Consider the following 19,137-nt stretch of genomic DNA (forward strand, 5'->3'; position numbering starts at 1 on the left):
AGCCTGATAACTCCCTTGTATCAGGAACATTTATCTTCATCCTAGTCAACTTCTCATCTTTCTCATGGTCTCTTTTTCAAAGCTTTGACCTCTATGAAATTTCTTTCCTATAACTTATTAGATTATTCATTTTCCCCAACTTTTATTTAGAGAAAGCCCTCCTCTGACCGAGACCTTTCATGAAATACAAGCTCTTTGTATATGCTCAAAAACAGACTGGGTAATATTAAAGGACTTCTAGACCTTAGCCCACTATTCTGCAGTGCTCCTGGAATCTGGTGTTAGAACTCATAGGTGGTATATTTAATTATCTTCCTATAAGATGTAATGAAACTAAACTCACCAATAAATGTACTAACAGCCATATGGTTTTAGTTGTAAAATGAGTTCCTTTTGTCTCTGTATTTTGTCAATAAATAGGCTTTGACATCTATTGTGTGCTTACCTTAACTTAGTGATACCTTAGACTCATAGATGTTGGTATTAGAAAGGAGTATCTCAAAGGGTCACATTTTACATTCAGAGTTTCTTCATCCTATCATAGTGATAATTTTGGATTTTTCAGGATGAATTAGAAAAATAATATATTTGATATTCTTGTAATAGAGATATTTTATATTACGCACTATAAGATCCTATTCATCCTGAATTGGGGAATGGGGCATTCTTGTTAATTGAATACTGCAATTAGCTTAAAATTTCCAATTGATTACCAATTTAACAAAAGTTAACCAAGTAGATAATTATACCTTTAGCATTTTCTTTATGATTCATGGCTTTGGGTAATCTTCATATATATATATCCATTATCATTATATAGAATTTGATTTTTTGTTCAGATTCAGACTAAAGAAAATGATGTAGTAAGTAAATATTTTAACAGCAGTATTTTTGTTTTCATTATACCTGAAAACAGGATTAAAGTCATTCAGAAATTATTCATTGAGCATGTGTTGTGTACTAGGCCCTGTGTGAGGGAAACATAAAAAAGCAAAAGATTAAGGACTAAGTTTTCTGTGTATCCCCTGCTACTAGCCCAATCTCTAGCACATAATGTAGATGCTTGCTGTTAAATGAGAGTATGTGTGCTGAAACAACTTGCAGTATCAAACCTTATTTCTGTTTGTTTGTTGGTCCCCATTAATTTTGTAATCCAGCAGGACAATGTGTTACTAAGCTAAAATGTCAAAGTTTTAATCCTGTATATGCTATTTTTAATGACAGCTTCATTGAAATATAATTCACATACCATATAATTTGCTCATTTAAAGTGTAAAATTTAGTGTATTTTAATATTTGTGCAAACATCACCACAGTCAATTTTACTATATTTTCATCACCTCACAAAGAAACCCAAACCCATTAGCAGTCATCCCCCACTTACTCTCATTTCCCCACAGCCCTAGGTAACCACTAATCTATTTTTTGTCTCTGTGCATTTGTCTATTCTGGGCATGTCATAATGCCATTATACTATCAAATTACTATATAATTTTTAAGTTGGTTTGTCTATGTGATATGTAAGAAACCAATGTGTGCTATTGTCTTTAGAGGTATAATTTAAGGATGAATGTAATCATAAGTTCTTTGATACTGGTGAGGAGAAATAATACAAATTGGAGAGAACACAATTGGAGTTAAATCTAAGTAACTTACTAATAATCAAATTAATTTAAAAAATCTAACTTGTCTTAGGTTGAAAAGCCATTGCTTGAAATATGCATATGTATTAGAGTAGGAATATGAATGCAGATTTAGTATTGTATATATACAAAGCTCTAATTTATTAAAATACATACTCATGACTTTGTTAGTAATTGACTATATATTATAGTTATCGACAAGGCAAATTGTGGTTTACATGTAAGTAAAATTTTTGTCTTCATTTAGAAAATGAAGTTGAAAAGCCAAGACTTCTATGGGCTCTTTACTTCAATATGAGAGATTCTTCAGACATCAGCAGGAACTCTTATAATGATTTACCATCCAACGTTTATGTCTGCTCTGGCCCAGACTGTGGTTTAGGAAATGATAATGCAGTCAAACAGGTAAGGCTGTTGGTGTTTTTCATTCTTGTGTTAAGAAGTTGGTGTGGTAGGGAAAGTGAAATGTTTTTTCCTCTGCGGTTTGGAAAAAGAGACTAGAAAAGTATCTTTCTCATTAATATCATCTCTACAATTTGCCCTTAAAGTTTTTTTTATAAACAACAAAGCTACTTTAAATAAAGTATCAGATACTTTCACATTATTGAATATAATGATGAACTACAAGAGATCATTTATGAGTTCCACTGTTGGAATAAGAATATAAAATGCTACAAATACACATTCAGAAAAATGAATTTATAATGCCAGTATTCTAAAGAAACATTGTTTCTAATTTAAACAGTTGGCCTATCATTGTATTATTTTGAAATTCACAGACTTTCTTCTCTGTCAACCTGAGTCATTTATAAAGGAGAGTACCTAGTAAGACAAACAAAATGTAGTTTTAAAATGGTCTTAAGGCATTTTCTTATCTAAGAAAACAATGTGTAACATGGTTTTTCACAATTAATATGATTCCTTTAATGTTTCCACACAAGCCAGTGTCCCAAAGGCTGCTATTATAGTTGCTGAGGAGTGTGTTAAATGAAAGTGGAATTTTATGACAGTACTCCTGGGCAGGGCTATGAAGAGGTGTGGGGCAGGCTGACACAAACTGCTAAAAGTGAACTATGATTCCATTAAGCTGAAGATTCATATGCATATATAAATATACTTTTATGCACTTGACGGAAAGTGAAGAATAGAAAATATCATTTTGAAGCACAAGTCTAAACTTTTGAAAGAAATAGTTGTCATATATGTCAATTGAATCAATAAATGGATAATTTAACATTGTTCTAAGACCACAGAAGGAAATTTCAGTCCAACTAGGGACAAGGATCTTATAGGAGCAAATGGCCTCATTGAACCTTTAATTTTTAGTAATAGCGGCAAGGCCATGACCCATACATTTAGTTTTCCACCAGAGTCGTTGTTTCTCATCTTTAGGGTCTAATGGTGATCCTGGATAATCATATTCAGCCAGTGATTACAAAAGCAGGAAGTCACAAGTCTCATCCATCATTCTTTCTATTAGTTTAATAGGAATCCAAGATGGCTCAAGATGTACATTTATGGCTTAAAATTACCAAGTCATTTTTGCTTTGATGTTCCAATTTTTTCCAAGCAGAAATTGCCACAAGGTTTCAGCCAAATAGCTTAGGTCATTTTTATTCCTGAGTGAACTTTAATGTTTTTTAACCAAAATGGAAGGCCTTTTTAATAACAGCTTATTATACAAGTGATCTAAACTGCAAGGTAAAAAATTATAATTAAATTATAATTTTATTATGAAGCAGTTTGCTTCCCAAGAACATAGTTTTCAGGAGTGTAATATTGTCAAAGTAGATTATAATAATAATGCTGGTTTGGGTACTAATTATTACATGCTATTAAATATAAGTAGTCTTTAAGTTTGTTACATAGCTTTTAACTTCACATTAGGAAGAAAATATTATAATACCTACTTTAATGGACATCAGTAATAATGTACAAATAGCCAGTTTATTCAGATAAACTGTGTTTTAATTTCAGTATATCATCCTGTGTTCATCCCATTCAGTAATTGATGACTTCTCTTTGCTATATTGTCTATAAAAGCTCTCAGATTATCACATAGGCTTTTCTTATGTAGAAAACATAGGCACCTTCTTTTCTTTTTTATAAATAAAGCTAGAGGCCCAGTGCACGAAATTTGTGCACTCAGGGGGTCCCTCAGTCCAGCCTGTACCCTCGCAGTCCAGGAGCCCTCAGGGGATGTCCGACTGCTGCAGAGGCAGGATAGGCTCCTGCCACCGCTGCTGCGCTGGCCAGCTGTGAGCCTGGCTTCTGGCTGAGTGGCTCTCCCCCTGTGGGAGCACACTGACCACCAGGGGGCAGCTCCTGCATTGAGCGTCTGCCCCCTTCTGGTCAGTGTGCATCATAGTGACTGGTCATTTCTCCATTCAGTCTATTTGCATATTAGCCTTTTATTATATAGGATGCTTCATTTTACCATTTAGCAAGTTTGTGTCTGCTTTAAATTATTTTTTTTTCAGAGAGGGGGAGAGAGAGAGAGAGAGAAACATCAATGATGAGTGAGAATCATTGCATTGATTTGCTGCCTCCTTCACACCCCACACTGGGGATCGAGCCCACAACCCAGGCATATGCCCTTACCTGGAATCGAACCATTACCTCTTGGTTCATAGGTTGACACTCAACCACTGAGCCATGCCAGCAGGCTGCATCTGCTTTTCTTATTTGCAAATGTATAGATGTTGAAAAACATAGACCTATCTTCCTTGTGTTCATAAGGAACTATTTATGATTTGAAGACATGCTAAAAATATCAAATGATCTCTTTTAAATACTCACAAATTAAAGTTGTGTGCCAGAGCACACTAAGACATTCCCTATTATCACTACAATGATGCCAGCCTAGGTGATAGTTGTGACTCTTTCTGTGACTTGCTAGTTTTTGTAGTTTATATTAAGTTTTTTTCTGAGCTTGATATATGATCTCTCTTAATACAGCTATTGTGTCATTTACCCACACATACTGATGAACAGACTTGTCTATGGGCCCCTACTTCCAAGGCAATGATAGCACACTCCTCCTCATGGGCCCCCATCACCTCATAGTTGTCACTACCATGGGAACAATAATAGTTAAATAGTACTCTACTCTTTGTATTATACTTCAGGTATAAAATGAGTTAAATTGGCTGGTTTGGGCTGGATTGGCAACCTAATCACCATTTAGAACATTGTTTTTATGGACAGATTAGCAAATCACTTGGGACTTTTGGCACATTTTTATGTGTGGGATCCCTTGTCACGTCCCGCGTGTTTCAGGGTTCCCGTTCGGGTCCGGTTTCTGGAGAAGGCCGCAATCAAAATGAAGAGAAGCTAGAAAAGAATCAATTTGGGAAAATGTGGGGCCAGGCGGGAGCCCACCTCTAGTGGGAGGACTCCGTGGCTCTGGCCTTTGCTCTATCCCTTTTATTAGAGTTCTGAGATACACCCATTGCCCTTAGGCAGGTTATTCCAGTAACAGACAGATGATCTTTATCAATAAGGATTTACATGATTATTTGGTGGGGAAGTTTCCTCAGTTACCATCCTCTCAATTAGATAGGGAGTGGTTGGCTCTGACCTTTAGCTTCAAGGTTGACCAGCCTTCCCGAGTTCCCTTTTCACATAACTACCAAGTGACAATGTTCGGTTTCCGGCATCTCCCCCCAATTCCTTCCTTAAAAAAAAATCTTGCATTTACAGACCAGAAATAAACATATAAGAACAAAATATGTTTGAGTCCCAATTTCAATGTCCAAAAGTTCTGAGTCCAAAGTTTCAATGTCCAATGTCCAAAAGTTCTGAGTCCAAAGTTTAAATGTCCAAAAGTTCCTCAAGTGTATATGTCAGCAATGATATCTGGATGGTGAACAAACTGTGGCGATGCAGGTCCAACCTCTGGTTTGGTCCTGGGCAATCTGCAGTGATGCACATCTGCTGACTGCTAATATGGCAAGTCGTCGCCAGCATCTTCCATCTCTGGACTATTTCTCCTCTTGTCTTCATAGCTGGAGCATTCCTGTTAATTCCTCTCTATTACAGGAATCCACATGGTCTTGGAGTTGTTTTCTGAAAATATACAAACATATTCTCGACCAAAAGTTAATAAAAGAATATTTTCTATAAATTTTTCTTGGGATCCTATTATTTTTTGCCCAAACAATTTTCCTTTGGCTTATTTTGACACCATGTATGTTTTTCATGGGTGTCCTGCTGTATGAAAATTAATTTTCAAAGTAAAATTTTTCAAAATGTAATTTACTTACAGGATATTTTTTCTTACATGGTATTTTTCCACTATCCCCCTTTTTCAATTTTTAGGAGGCTTTAGGAAAATTTTTATAATGCATTCTTGATAACTTTACATTTTTAATTTTTTGCACAAAAATATGACTGCTTTAGGTTCATTGCATGTTAAGTAATTTTACCATGAAATAAACTATCAATAGAAATTTTGGTTAATACTTTAGGAACAGCTTTTGTACAATTACATTTTCTTAAATATTCACTAATTTCATTTAGCCAATATAAATTAATCTGAAAACTTGACTATTTTACTGTCAAATTTAATACTCTTAACAAAAATCTTAGTTTACCCTGTAAATATTAATGAAAAGGATTATTTTGCATCCTTGAGAAAGTCCTGAGCATTCCTGGATTTAGGCTGGATTTTGATATAGGTCAGCTGCCATCGGCCAACTCTGTTGCCTGGGTCCCAATCTGAGCTGGGCCAAGTCTCTTTCTGTTACCTGGGTCCCGATCTGAGCTGGCATGGGAAGCGCGAAGCAGCCATGGGGCAGGAGACCTCCCTCAGAAGGGGTGAGTGTTCAAGCCCCTGCAATGTTGGGGGGGTGAGGTTCTGTGCCCCACCTCTGTTGACCCCCAAGTTCTCTCCTGATGGCCCCTCTGCGACTGTGCCTGTCTTAGGTTGTTCCTCCCTTGAGGAATCTTACCCGTCATTGACTAACCAGCCATCCTCCGGGGCCAAGCAGGGTGATGTGAGGTTCAGTTCTGTCTCCTTGGTAGCCTATGCCCCTATGGCCTCCATGCCCAGCACCTGCCTTGGGATCCCCTCGCCTGCTGGCAGGGCCCCGGCACTGATCACATGTCTTGGGGAACCCAGGTTTCTTCTCCAGGGAGGGCCCAGCTCACGCCATTGTGCGAGAGACAGATCCATGGTACCAGCCACCATGAGGCTTCAACCTCAGCATAAACTGAAAACTCAGGCAACAGCTGTGGGCAATTGGATGGTGAGAAGAGGGTCCTTCTTGGCAAAACGGGCAAGAAGGGCCAATATAGAATGCTCAAGTGCCTTCCCAGGGGGCCTTCCACACAGTGGAAGGGATTAAATCCTTTCATGTCCTTATTAAATTGCTGCCAAACATTCAAAAAATTAGATTTTTAAGTTTGGGATAATTGTACAAAATGCTGTTGTAAAATATCAAAAATTATAATGACATTGTAGAAAATATCATGTAAGGATACTTTGTCTAGGCATGGCAATTCAATTTTTCAAACTGGCTGTCAATTTCTTTTTGTATAACAAGGTCTTAGTTACATTTTCTGCACCTCTCTTTATTTCCTTCCAAAATAATTTTCAAACTATACTGTTTTATTTAAAAATCTTTGCCACATGAAACAATTTCTCTTAAGGTTATGGTGACCACTAGTATGGATTAGATTTAATATTTTAATAACAATCCTCATTTTATCCTGGAATTCCAGTTAAAGAGATTTCAAAATTTTCAAATTTCTCCTTTTTATTAAGCAAGAAATTTATATATATATGTTTTTAAAGAGTAGTCCCATTAGCTAATTTGCATATACAGAGGGATCATGGGAAGCCTTCAGTCACTTCCTTAAAAAACTTATTTAAATTGCTTACAAAGACATTGGCTTAAAAGAAGGGGGTTGGCCTTTGTTATTTCAAGATGGCGGGCAGCAAGCCACGTGGCCATCATGGCAGCTGCTCAATCTGTTCTTTCAAAAGAAAGTCAAAAATCACATTGCAGACAATCACTAGCTGTTTCTGGTCTTTATTAGAATTATTTATAAAATATTGGCTTTCCATTTAGCTGAAAACCTTGATTATAATTTAATAAGCTAATTTTTTTTAAAGTAATTAAAGTAGGTATCTTCATTTAAAAAATAAAGCAAATTTACGTCTGAATTCACAAGCCAAGTATGTTGCCCCACCTCTAGCTTAATTAAAAATGCAGGGGGCTACATAAAGTTAGGATTCAATTACTTATAAAGACATTGGCTTCTCATGTAACTTAATTTATATGAGACCTTGATTATATTTTAAAAAGTCTAATTTATAAAGTAACTTAAGTAGGTAAATTAAAAAAGCAAAGAAGCTTATTCAGTAAACTTATTTGATACTTTATTGGTCTGATCCAAAAGTATAAACAGTGTCCCACCTCCAGCCGATTCAAAAATGCAGGCTGCTTGAGGCTTTTGTCTTTCTAGAAATTCTACTGCTGTTGAAAATTTTGGCTATATTTAAGAAATATATTGTTTTTGCCCTTCTTACAGGTGAAAACTTTCATAACATTTAATATATTAATTAATTTTTATTTGATAAAGCTTTCCATGTGATTTTAAGTATCAATTGGTTTAATTTAAAAAAATATTTCTTTTAAGAGAGAATAGACTTTTGTAATACATTTCAGGGCCTGTGAAACTGTATCACAGAATTAATTCTCTTTTTTAAATCAGACCAAGAAGTAACATATTTTGAATTCCTAATTATTTAAGAGAAAACATTTTATTTTCTCAAAAACACATTTTACTACACTCTAGGCATTTAGTTACCACAATTATGTAAGTTCTCCCAAATCAATCTGAACCTTAAACTTCCAGAGTTTGTACGTCAAATATTTAGCAGTTCTTTATTAATAACCCTTTATAACTTTAAGAGTAAATTTTAAAATCTAATAATTAACTTTAAACCATGTTTTTACTGCCTGGGGAAACTGAGAAGCAAGCTTGTAGGTCCTTAAAAAATGGCTACTGGCGGAAATTGGATTACCTGTTCTTCTGGGAGAAGGGCGTAGTCTACCCCTTCCGCCATTAACAAAGGGTGTAGCTTTAAAAACTTTTTTCATTGCAAGGAAAGAGACTTTAAACTTCCAGAGCTTTAAATTTTAGGTAGCAAAATTAAATACTTAGTATTTCTCAAATCAATAATACTTTTACATTTTTAAGGATACATTTCAAATAAAATAAGGCATATTCAATTAATTAACTTATATCATCTAGACTTCATACTAGGCATACTCAGATCAACATTTCATTATTTTAAATTTCAATACATTTAGATCATTTGAACTTAAAAGTTTTAAATTTCCAGCCAATAGGCTTGGCACAGCCACTAAATTTTTTAAAGAATTTTTCCTGCTGAGGAAGTCAAGAAACAAACCCATAGCTATTCACCTGTAAACTTGTTTTCTACTTCCTGGTGGTTACCTGCCTCTGGGCAGGAAATTTCAAAAGAGCCTTGGGAAGCCCGCCTGTATCTCTTTCCCCGGTTCATCTCTGCCATTTTTAAGGCCAAAAGAGTCTCGGGTTTTTATTCTGTACCCAGCAAAAGGTCAAGTTCAGCTCAAAACTATGCGCACTCGTTTTTAAACTGGTCCTTTCCCCTTACATGTGCACAGAAATCCCGGATGCATTTATGAATTTGTAAAAAGCTTTAAGTCATTAGCTGGAAAATAAATAAAGATGGCGAGATGAGGCCTTTCGAAGTGGCTTTCTTGGGGAGTGGCGTCCATATTGGATCACCACGTGTCTCCCTTCCCCCACATCCTACTTACTTCAGGGGAAGTTTCAGCAACAGATCTGGCCGAATTTCTTTTCATGCTTAAAAGACAGACAGATCTTAAATTTTTTCTTTCTTTTTTTTTCTTTCCAAAATAATAACTAACACCCAATTTGGCCAAGATTTGAACTTCTCTTTGAGTTCTTTTATAATTTTTAAATAAAACATTGAGTAATCTCATTGCGGGAGAGCACATAACCTTGCCCCCTCCTGCCACTTTTGAATTTCTCTGCACTGGAGACGGCTTCAGCAGTGGAGTTTCATTTCTTATTACAGATTTTAGATTCAAAATACAAATTAAGATTTTAATTTGAACAAGAAACCACATTCTTTAAGCATACAAACCAAAATTCTATAATAAAGTTTACTTTATATTTATAACCTAATTCTTCCCCATTAGCCTGGTTAAAAACAAAGACATTCCCACCCTACTCACAGATCCGGACTCTGCAGCTGGCCGTGGGTTTTTGAGTGCGGTTAATTTTTCACACCTTTTTTCGGTGTATTTTTCCTCCTTCGCTCTAGACGAAAACCATCATCTCCTCCAGAAGTCCCGTGTGGGCGCCAGATGTGTGTACATTTATTTCCCCATTTAGCAGCACAGTGACTGCTTTACAAAGCTGTTCCAGTATTCTGCTGCTACGTTAGGAAAACAACAGGCCAACCTCCATTCAACCTCATTTATCACTTAAATCCCTTCAGCAGATCACACCAGCACAACAGAACCTCCAGCTTTCCGCAGGTGCTCATGAGCATCACGCATGTTACAACCAGCACATTTCCCTATATATACATATGCACAACTACATTAAAAACATTTAATACAAAATTGTACATTACATGAAGTAGAACCTTAAAGAGTACAGAGAAAATGCATGCAGAGAGCCCATTGAAGTACAAAGCCCGTGGGATATGTCATTTTAAGTTTATATTTCCTGTAGGATGGTAACACATTCCCTATCCAGAGGCAAAATATAGTTTCCAAAGTTTTGGATACTACCCATGGCATTACATTTAAATTAAAATGCTCCCTATGTATATAGACAGTAAAAGCAAAAAAATACTTACACACATTCCATTTTTTAACATATCAAAAATGTTTCCAAGGCAACATTAAAATGATTATACCACAGTCCCCAACACAACATCAAGCTCTAACAGGAAGGTGCGGAGGGCAGGAAGGTTTCACCCGGAGGGTGGTTTAGGTGCTCTTCTTTTCATCACCCAGTAAGTTCACGGCGGCTTTCTTGGCTTCTTTCGCGATGGCATCTGCAGTCTCTTTGGCTTTGTCCTTCAAGTCGTTCACCACATTGTCTACCTGGGACTCGTGCTTTAGGAAGATAGGACGGATGATGCGCTTGTAGAGCAGTTCCGCCCCGTTGGAAGGGCTCGGGGCCATGTACCACAACAGGAAGCCGCACTTTAGCATGTAGTAGAAGGGGAACCAGGACAGGAAGAGGTCAGAGAAGAATTCGGCGATGCTGAACACACCATACACTACCCAGTAGGTCAGCCACTGGGTATCATCTTCTTTGTTGGGACTCTCTATGGCTTTAATTGAGACGTAGGCTGGGTAGCCAAACCCTATCAGGTTGCAGAGGAGAGAGGCTCCATAACCGAACATCAGGTACAAGGCCAGTAGCCCGATGACACCGAGCGCGATGTAGCTCCGGTTCACGCCGGTCTTGGCCTCGAGCTTGGCCAGGAGGTCGGTCATGCAGTTCTTCTCGTGCAGGAACCGGTCGAACCTCTGCCTCATGGCCGCGGACATGGCGGGGACCGTCGTGCGGCCATGAGGCAGAGGTTCGACCGGTTCCTGCACGAGAAGAACTGCATGACCGACCTCCTGGCCAAGCTCGAGGCCAAGACCGGCGTGAACCGGAGCTACATCGCGCTCGGTGTCATCGGGTTACTGGCCTTGTACCTGATGTTCGGTTATGGAGCCTCTCTCCTCTGCAACCTGATAGGGTTTGGCTACCCAGCCTACGTCTCAATTAAAGCCATAGAGAGTCCCAACAAAGAAGATGATACCCAGTGGCTGACCTACTGGGTAGTGTATGGTGTGTTCAGCATCGCCGAATTCTTCTCTGACCTCTTCCTGTCCTGGTTCCCCTTCTACTACATGCTAAAGTGCGGCTTCCTGTTGTGGTGCATGGCCCCGAGCCCTTCCAACGGGGCGGAACTGCTCTACAAGCGCATCATCCGTCCTATCTTCCTAAAGCACGAGTCCCAGGTAGACAATGTGGTGAACGACTTGAAGGACAAAGCCAAAGAGACTGCAGATGCCATCGCGAAAGAAGCCAAGAAAGCCGCCGTGAACTTACTGGGTGATGAAAAGAAGAGCACCTAAACCACCCTCCGGGTGAAACCTTCCTGCCCTCCGCACCTTCCTGTTAGAGCTTGATGTTGTGTTGGGGACTGTGGTATAATCATTTTAATGTTGCCTTAAAAAATATTTTACAGCTGGATATTTAGCCTTGGTAGTTTTGTTATACTCTTCAGTCAGTTTAGTCTGATTCAGAAGACCCCTGCAGTAAAATTCTATAATAAAGTTTACTTTATATTTATAACCTAATTCTTCCCCATTAGCCTGGTTAAAAACAAAGACATTCCCACCCTACTCACAGATCCGGACTCTGCAGCTGGCCGTGGGTTTTTGAGTGCGGTTAATTTTTCACACCTTTTTTCGGTGTATTTTTCCTCCTTCGCTCTAGACGAAAACCATCATCTCCTCCAGAAGCCCCACGTTGGGCGCCAGATGTGTGGGATCCCTTGTCACGTCCCGCGTGTTTCAGGGTTCCCGTTCGGGTCCGGTTTCTGGAGAAGGCCGCAATCAAAATGAAGAGAAGCTAGAAAAGAATTAATTTGGGAAAATGTGGGGCCAGGCGGGAGCCACCTCTAGTGGGAGGACTCCGTGGCTCTGGCCTTTGCTCTATCCCTTTTATTAGAGTTCTGAGATACACCCATTGCCCTTAGGCAGGTTATTCCAGTAACAGACAGATGATCTTTATCAATAAGGATTTACATGATTATTTGGTGGGGAAGTTTCCTCAGTTACCATCCTCTCAATTAGATAGGGAGTGGTTGGCTCTGACTTTTAGCTTCAAGGTTGACCAGCCTTCCCGAGTTCCCTTTTCACATAACTACCAAGTGACAATGTTCGGTTTCCGGCATTTTTAATTTGAAGATAAGCTTTATAGGTCGTATGAATTATCAGTATCATTAACTTCTCCTGCCATTGTGGGAGAGGGCAATTTTAGGTATCATATTTTCTGAAGTTGCCATTCATTGAGCATTTTCTGTGTGCTATTCACTACCCTAAGCATCTCATATATAGTATCTTATTTGGTCCGCATAACAACCCTATGAGGTAAATATCCATGGTCCCCATTTTACAGATGAGGAAGTTAAGGCCCAAAGGGGCTAAATAACTTGCCAAAGATCACATAGCTGGTAAGTTTTTGAGCCAAGATTTAACCTCAAATCTGTTGGGCCCTAGTGCTTGTGCATTCATCTAGTGTGCTATGCTATCTTTGTCTTGTTAATGTGGATATATCCTAAATGCATTTAGCTGCTGAATTGCCAAAATAATTTTATTTTGTGTGAATGTATGTTAAATAAACATAGGCATATCTTAAATAACTCATATTGTCCTCTTTGTACTTTCCAATGTAAGGAAACCAAGTCACAATATAATTAGCCGTTTTTAATATTTTTTTAACCACATGAAACTCTTTATCCTTTAGGCTTATAAGGGGCATGGAGAATTAAAAGTTGACAATTAACTACTCTGAATTGCCCCCTTTATGAGAACTCTCAGAACTGGGGCTTAATTGGCAAATGCAACACAGCCAATAAAGTAACAATAATAGACTTTCCAGAACATGACAATTGACCAAAAAAGATTCCAGCAGTTAGAAAGATACTTCAGAAATGCTAGAGTCTGGCTGTAGAAAATTGGCATCAGTAAAGGCCAGTGGCAAATGGGCTAATGGTGAGAGTTCCATAGGCTGGTAGAGCACAAATCAGGGTAGTGCAATTGCTTGGCAGTCTTAAGAAAGAGATTGTTTATGACAGAGGTATACAAAAACAGATCTAGTGGGATTCAGCCACAAGGACCAGGGTTCAGGAGAAAGTCTATCTTATAGGGAGGTGGTGAAAGGGAGACAAGGTGTAAGGCACAGAACTGGAATAAAAGTAAAAGTAAAATTATTATATTTATACTAGAGGCCCGGTGCACAAAATTCATGCATGGGGTAGGGGGTGTTCCTCAGCCCAACCTGCACCCTCTCCAATCTGGGACCCCTCTCATAATCCAGGACTGCTGGCTACCAACCGCTCACCTGCCTGCCTGCCTAATTGCCCCAACCACTTCTGCCTGCCAGCCTGATCACCCCCTAACCATTCCCCTGCCAGCCTGATGGATGCCTAACTGCTCCCCTGCTGGCCCGATTGCCCCTAACTGCCCTCCCCTGCTAGCCTGGTCACCCCTAACTGCCCTCCCCTGCTGGCCTGGTCACCCCTAACTGTCGTCCCCTGCAGGCCTGGTTGCCCCCAACTTCCCTCCCCTGCTGGCCCGGTCACCTCTAACTTCCCTGCCTTGCCAGCCTGCTTGCCCCTAACTGCCCTCCCCAGCTGGCCTGGTTGCCCCCAACTGCCCTCCCATTCAGGCCTGGTCCCTCCCAACTGCCCTCCTCTGAAGGCCTGATCCCCCCCAACTGCCCTCCCCTATAGGCCTGGGTCCCCCTCAACTGCCCTCCCCTGCAGGCCTGGTTGCTCCCCTGCCAGCCTCATCCCCCCAACTGCCCTCCCCTATAGGCCTGGGTCCCCCCCAACATCCCTCCCCTGCTGGCCTGGTCACCTCTAACTTCCCTGCCTTGCCAGCCTGCTTGCCCCTAACTGCCCTCCCCTGCAGTCCTAGGTTCCCCCCAACTGCCCTTCCCTGCAGGCCCAGTCACCCCCAACTGTCCTCCTCTCTAGGCTTGATCGCCCCCAACTGCCTTCCCTTGCAGGCCTGTCCCTCCCAACTGCCCTCTCCTGCTGGCTATCTTGTGGTGGCCATCTTGTGTCCACATGGAGGCAGCCATCTTGTGTGTTGGAGTGATGGTCAATTTGCATATTACCTCTTTATTATACAAATGATTACCTCTTTATTATATAAATATGCAAATTTCTTGACCTGGTGCAAGAAATTCATGCACATTAAAAGGGAATTAATTTTAGGAAATACTTTAATATTACTATTTGCCCTTTCTCTATAATAGAAGTGTCAGAAATGAAAGAAAATTAGTAAAATGTACATGAAAATCTTCCTCCTGTCAGAATCTGGGGCACGCCACGGGAAGCAGAGTCAAGTCCCTGCCCACCCACGTGCATCTCAAAATCACGCGAAACCCGGCTGGCCTCATCCCCATTGGACTAGATCCAGGCCCTGCCAGCCCCACCCCTGTCAAGCTCCGCTGGGTGGGGGTGCACAGCCTCAGGTCACCTGGCCCAGGGAAGGGAGTGCGACCTGAAGTCCCCTGTCAAGCCCCGCCAGGCAGGGGGTGCAGCCTCAGATCACCCGATCTGGCACCAGGGCAAGGTGCGCGGCCTGAGATCCTCCGGCCCAAGCCGGGGCAGGGGGCACACCTTGAGGTCCCCATCAAGCCCCGCCAGGCGGGGGGCATGGCCTCAGATCCTTCAGCCTGGTGCCATGGCAGGGGCCGCAGCCTGAGGTCTCCCATTCCGGCAACAGGTTGTGGGGCTCGGCCTGAGGTCCCACAGCCTGGCACCAGGTCATGGGGCGTGGCCTCAGATCACCTGGCCTGGTGCCAGGGCATAGCCTGAAGTCCCCCGTCCTGGTGCTAGGGCGGGAGGTGTGGCCTGAGTTCCCCTGTCAAGCCCTGCTGGGCGGGGTCACAGCCTGAGGTCTCGTCAAGCTCCGCCAGGTGGGGGACACGACCTAAGGTCTCCTGTCAAGCCCTGCTGGGCAGGAGGTGCAGCCTGAGGTCCCCCAGTCTGGCACCAGTGTGGGGCACGCGGCCTGAAGTCCCCCGTCAAGCCCTGCCAGGCAGGGGGCACAGCCTGAGGTCCCCGGCCTAGTGCCGGAGCGGGTGGTGCAGCCTGAGGTTGCCTGTCAAGCCCCACCAGGCGGGGGGCACAGCCTCAGGTCCCTGCTGATTGCTCATTAATTCTCATTACAGGAACTCAGCCCCCACTGTGGGCACAGCTATCTTGTGTCATGGGATCCCTGCCCCCGTTGTGGGTGCAGCCATCTTGTTATGGCATGATGATCAATTTGCATATTCCCTCTTTATTAGGATTCAACATTTGTGCAACATATAGTTTTTAAAGGTCTGCCAATCATTAAAATATATATTGAGCTTCTCCTCCATGCCTTGAACTAAGGATTCAGATTTGACTAAAACCCAGTCATTGTCATCCCTGAATAAATCACTGTTTAGTAAAGGAGAAAAATGTGTCAACAAATGGCAGTGTAGTGTGGTATATGTAATTATAGATAATATCCAAAGTACAGATGTAATACAGAGGGGCCGTAAATCTAAGAGTTAGAGAAAGTCACAGAGAGGGATATAAAAGATAAATAGCAATTCCCCATCTAATTGGAAGACAATAAAATTTCAACATTTCAAATGTTATAGCCTCTACACCAGCCCAGGCTAACATAATGGCCTGTTTAAGAAAATATAAATAAACTAATGTTAGTGAAGCAAAAAGTCTGAGAGGTAGAGATGGATTGAAGTAGATGATGATAAGACTAGAGAACATAGGCCTAAAGGATTTTTGTAAACCATAGTAGGCATCTTGGATTTTTATCCTACTTGAAATGTGGAGTCACTGAAGAATTTTAAGCCCCAAAGTGGCATACACAGAATTTCATTTTCCATATATCCCTCTGAGGGCAGCATGGAGATGGATTGCATGGGAGAATCCGAGTGGCCAGGTTATGAAATGTTGCTGTTGTCAAGGGGAAAGGTGGTGCATGCCTGGGCTATGTCTGTAAGAAATGAACAGGTAGAGTCAAGAACTAGAAGATAAAATCGACAGCATTTGATAATTGATTGCATGCAGAGGGTGTAGGGGAGGGAGAACTTTTATAGACAGACAAAGTATAGATAAAAGACAAAAAATCTATTAGAGAAACTCAAGTGTTAGGTGGGGGTTCTGTCTGACCTCCGTCCTCCTGCTTCCAAGGACTAAGTGTCCCCAGCAATGAAGTATGGTGAGTTCCTGGAGTGGGGAACAAAGCAGATGTCTCAAATATTATATTTTAAAATATCCATAGTAAAATGACATGTACTAAAAATATGCCCTTAAACTGTACTCAAGAAAGAGAGAAGCTGTTTTTCTCTCCCTGTGCAATCTTTCAACTCCACATCAAAGCTCAAAAGTTTCTGTTTACTACCCCTCCATTCATTCCCAAAGAATTCCAGTTTTAATAACCTGGTGTAGGAATCTAACTGTACATAGCAGCATGAGAAATAGATTAAATTTTGTAGCTGTGGTGCTCTCTATTGCAACTACTAAACTCTGCCATTGCAATGCAAAAGCAGCCATAGACAATAGATAAAGGAATGAGAATGGCTGATAAAGGAATGAAAAAAAACAACAAACTTTATTTGCAAAATCAGTCAACAGGCTGGATTTGCCCTGGAGGCTATGGTTGTCAACTCATGACCTAATTGATGGCCTTCTGTGTACCTTGGGAAGGAGGGTTGAAGTGGTACAGAAAAACATATAGCCTTTAAAACAAGCATAAATCTTAAAACTCTGAGTGGCTTTCCTTTACCTATAGGATAGAGTGCAAGCTCCCTAGATTGGCAGGGACTCTTATCTAACAATTAGCTTTATAAAAATAGGGGTATGTTTAGAATAAAGTAGCAATGCTACTTGCCACATTTACTTTCTTGTGTGTATTTGTTGTTAATTATGATCACATTTAATTTCTTCTTCTATCCTGCCAAACTAAACTCTGCTTAAATGTTAACATTTTAAATTATATTATGATGAATAACAATGATAATAGCTACCATATACAGAGGCTTAGTCTCTGCTATTTTATAGACAAGGAAAACAAGGCTCAGAAGGTGTGTAGGCATTCCCAAATCACATTGCTACTAAGTGACAGAGCCAATATTCATGTACAGATACCTATTCATATAGTCCATGATCTTAAACACTGTGCTATACTTCTTAAAGCCCAGGGGAAGAAAAATTATACCAGAAAATGAAATAATTGAGCAAACAATGTTCTTGATTTGAACAATGACTTGTTAAAATTATTATATGCTCAATTAGACTATATAGATATCATAAATAGGTTATATTCAGAAATTATGTAAAGGATATTAAGGGAAATTGTATTTGACTGACATGTAGAATGAATGTCCTTAAATTCTCAACTATCTGAACACTTTATAAAAAATCTGATCAGGTGCTTATATACTTGAAGGATGAATCTGAATGCATGCATAGAATTAGAGGGAGAGAAGTCAGAGAATTCTGAAAGCAGATTTTAGAAGGTCATGTATACTGGGTAAAGTTCTATAACTTAGAGATTGTGTAATATTTTTTAATAATGCCAGAAAGGCATATACATTTTAAACTGATGTCCAAAAAGTATTGTGACCTTTCTTCCCTGGCCAGGCTGAGACCCTCTTCCAGCAAATCTGCCCCAATGAAGACTTCTGTCCACCCCCTCCAAATCCTGAAGACATTGTTCTGGATGGAGACAGTTTACAACTAGGGACTTTAGAATCCGGTGTTGTACCAGAGGCCACTTCAGAGACTCCCAAGGAAAGTGCAAACCTGTGGAAGCCAGAGGATCACTCTGAATAACAACAAATATACACCAAACTATATATCCCACTTCGGAAGTTCCTCCAGACCTCAGAGTCTTCTTGATTGAGCAGCTGTTTGAAAAATTTTAGAAAGCAGCAGCCAGTTGTCATACAGAATTACCAAGAGAAACCAGGTCATAGAAATACAAAAGAGATTTTCCTTAAAGAGGACACAAAATACTTCTAAAGCACATTGATTCACCTGTAGAGTTAGCAGATTAAAATTATAAATGGATTGATTCACAGGAATATAATTTTGGAGATGAAAGTGATCATATGCATTGTTAATAATTCTGTATTTTTGGTACAGCTTTTCCTTTGCCACTTAGATCTTTGTTTGAAAGCCACATCTTCAGAATCAGCTCATTTATTTCCTTTGATTATTTTAATTATATTTTCTTTAAGGGTGTGAGCATCATGACACAAATGATAAAAGTGTTTATAAATGTAATTGAGAAAAACTAAAGTATGGACTGGGAGGAATATGTGTTTGCAATAGAGGTTTGTTTTGTTTTCCTGAGAAGTATTAAAGTGCTTCTATTAAAGTAGATCTTTTTTAGAGTTTTTTAAATCCTCATCTAAGGATATGTTTTTATTGACTTCAGAGAGAGAGAGAAACATTGATGCAAGAAACATTGTTTGGTTCCTTCCCAAAGGCACACTAACTGGAGGTTAAACCCTCAACCTAGGCATGTGCCAGGAATCTTTTTGGCATATGGGACGAAGCTCAACCAACTGAGCCACTCGGCCAGGGCAGTAGAAGTTTTTAACAAAGAAGTCATGAGCCCATTATTCTGTGCTTTTAAATGTTAGTAGTGATTTTATATGT

The 19,137-nt window shown here is 40.2% G+C and overlaps 3 protein-coding genes across 3 annotated transcripts in view; 2 read left to right on the top strand and 1 right to left on the bottom strand.

Annotated features, from left to right (window-relative positions):
* Positions 1-18,648, top strand: part of CHM (CHM Rab escort protein) — a 410,199-nt gene extending 391,551 nt beyond the window's left edge. Inside the window, exons 16-17 of the mRNA XM_008159484.3 lie at positions 1,891-2,048; positions 18,115-18,648. Of these exons, the coding sequence (XP_008157706.2) occupies positions 1,891-2,048; positions 18,115-18,306 (350 nt within the window). The 3' untranslated portion in view covers positions 18,307-18,648. The remainder of the gene's footprint in view (positions 1-1,890; positions 2,049-18,114) is intronic.
* Positions 10,270-11,236, bottom strand: LOC129150239 (receptor expression-enhancing protein 5-like). The gene has a single exon (XM_054720969.1). It carries the CDS (start codon positions 11,234-11,236, stop codon positions 10,667-10,669), a length of 570 nt encoding a protein of 189 aa, XP_054576944.1. The 3' UTR covers positions 10,270-10,666.
* On the top strand, positions 11,235-11,906 carry LOC129150244 (receptor expression-enhancing protein 5-like). The gene has a single exon (XM_054720973.1). The coding sequence runs from the start codon at positions 11,258-11,260 to the stop codon at positions 11,813-11,815; it is 558 nt and encodes a 185-aa protein (XP_054576948.1). The 5' UTR covers positions 11,235-11,257; the 3' UTR covers positions 11,816-11,906.
* Positions 18,649-19,137: the final 489 nt, after the last annotated feature.

The sequence above is a fragment of the Eptesicus fuscus genome, chromosome 1 (genome assembly GCF_027574615.1).
Source record: "Eptesicus fuscus isolate TK198812 chromosome 1, DD_ASM_mEF_20220401, whole genome shotgun sequence".
Classification (NCBI taxonomy): domain Eukaryota; kingdom Metazoa; phylum Chordata; class Mammalia; order Chiroptera; family Vespertilionidae; genus Eptesicus; species Eptesicus fuscus.

What these genes read in the sequence shown, in the direction of transcription:
- LOC129150244 (XM_054720973.1), top strand. Translation starts at nt 11,258, where the DNA reads ATGAGGCAGAGGTTCGACCGGTTCCTGCACGAGAAGAACTGCATGACC.
- LOC129150239 (XM_054720969.1), bottom strand. Translation starts at nt 11,236, where the DNA reads ATGTCCGCGGCCATGAGGCAGAGGTTCGACCGGTTCCTGCACGAGAAG.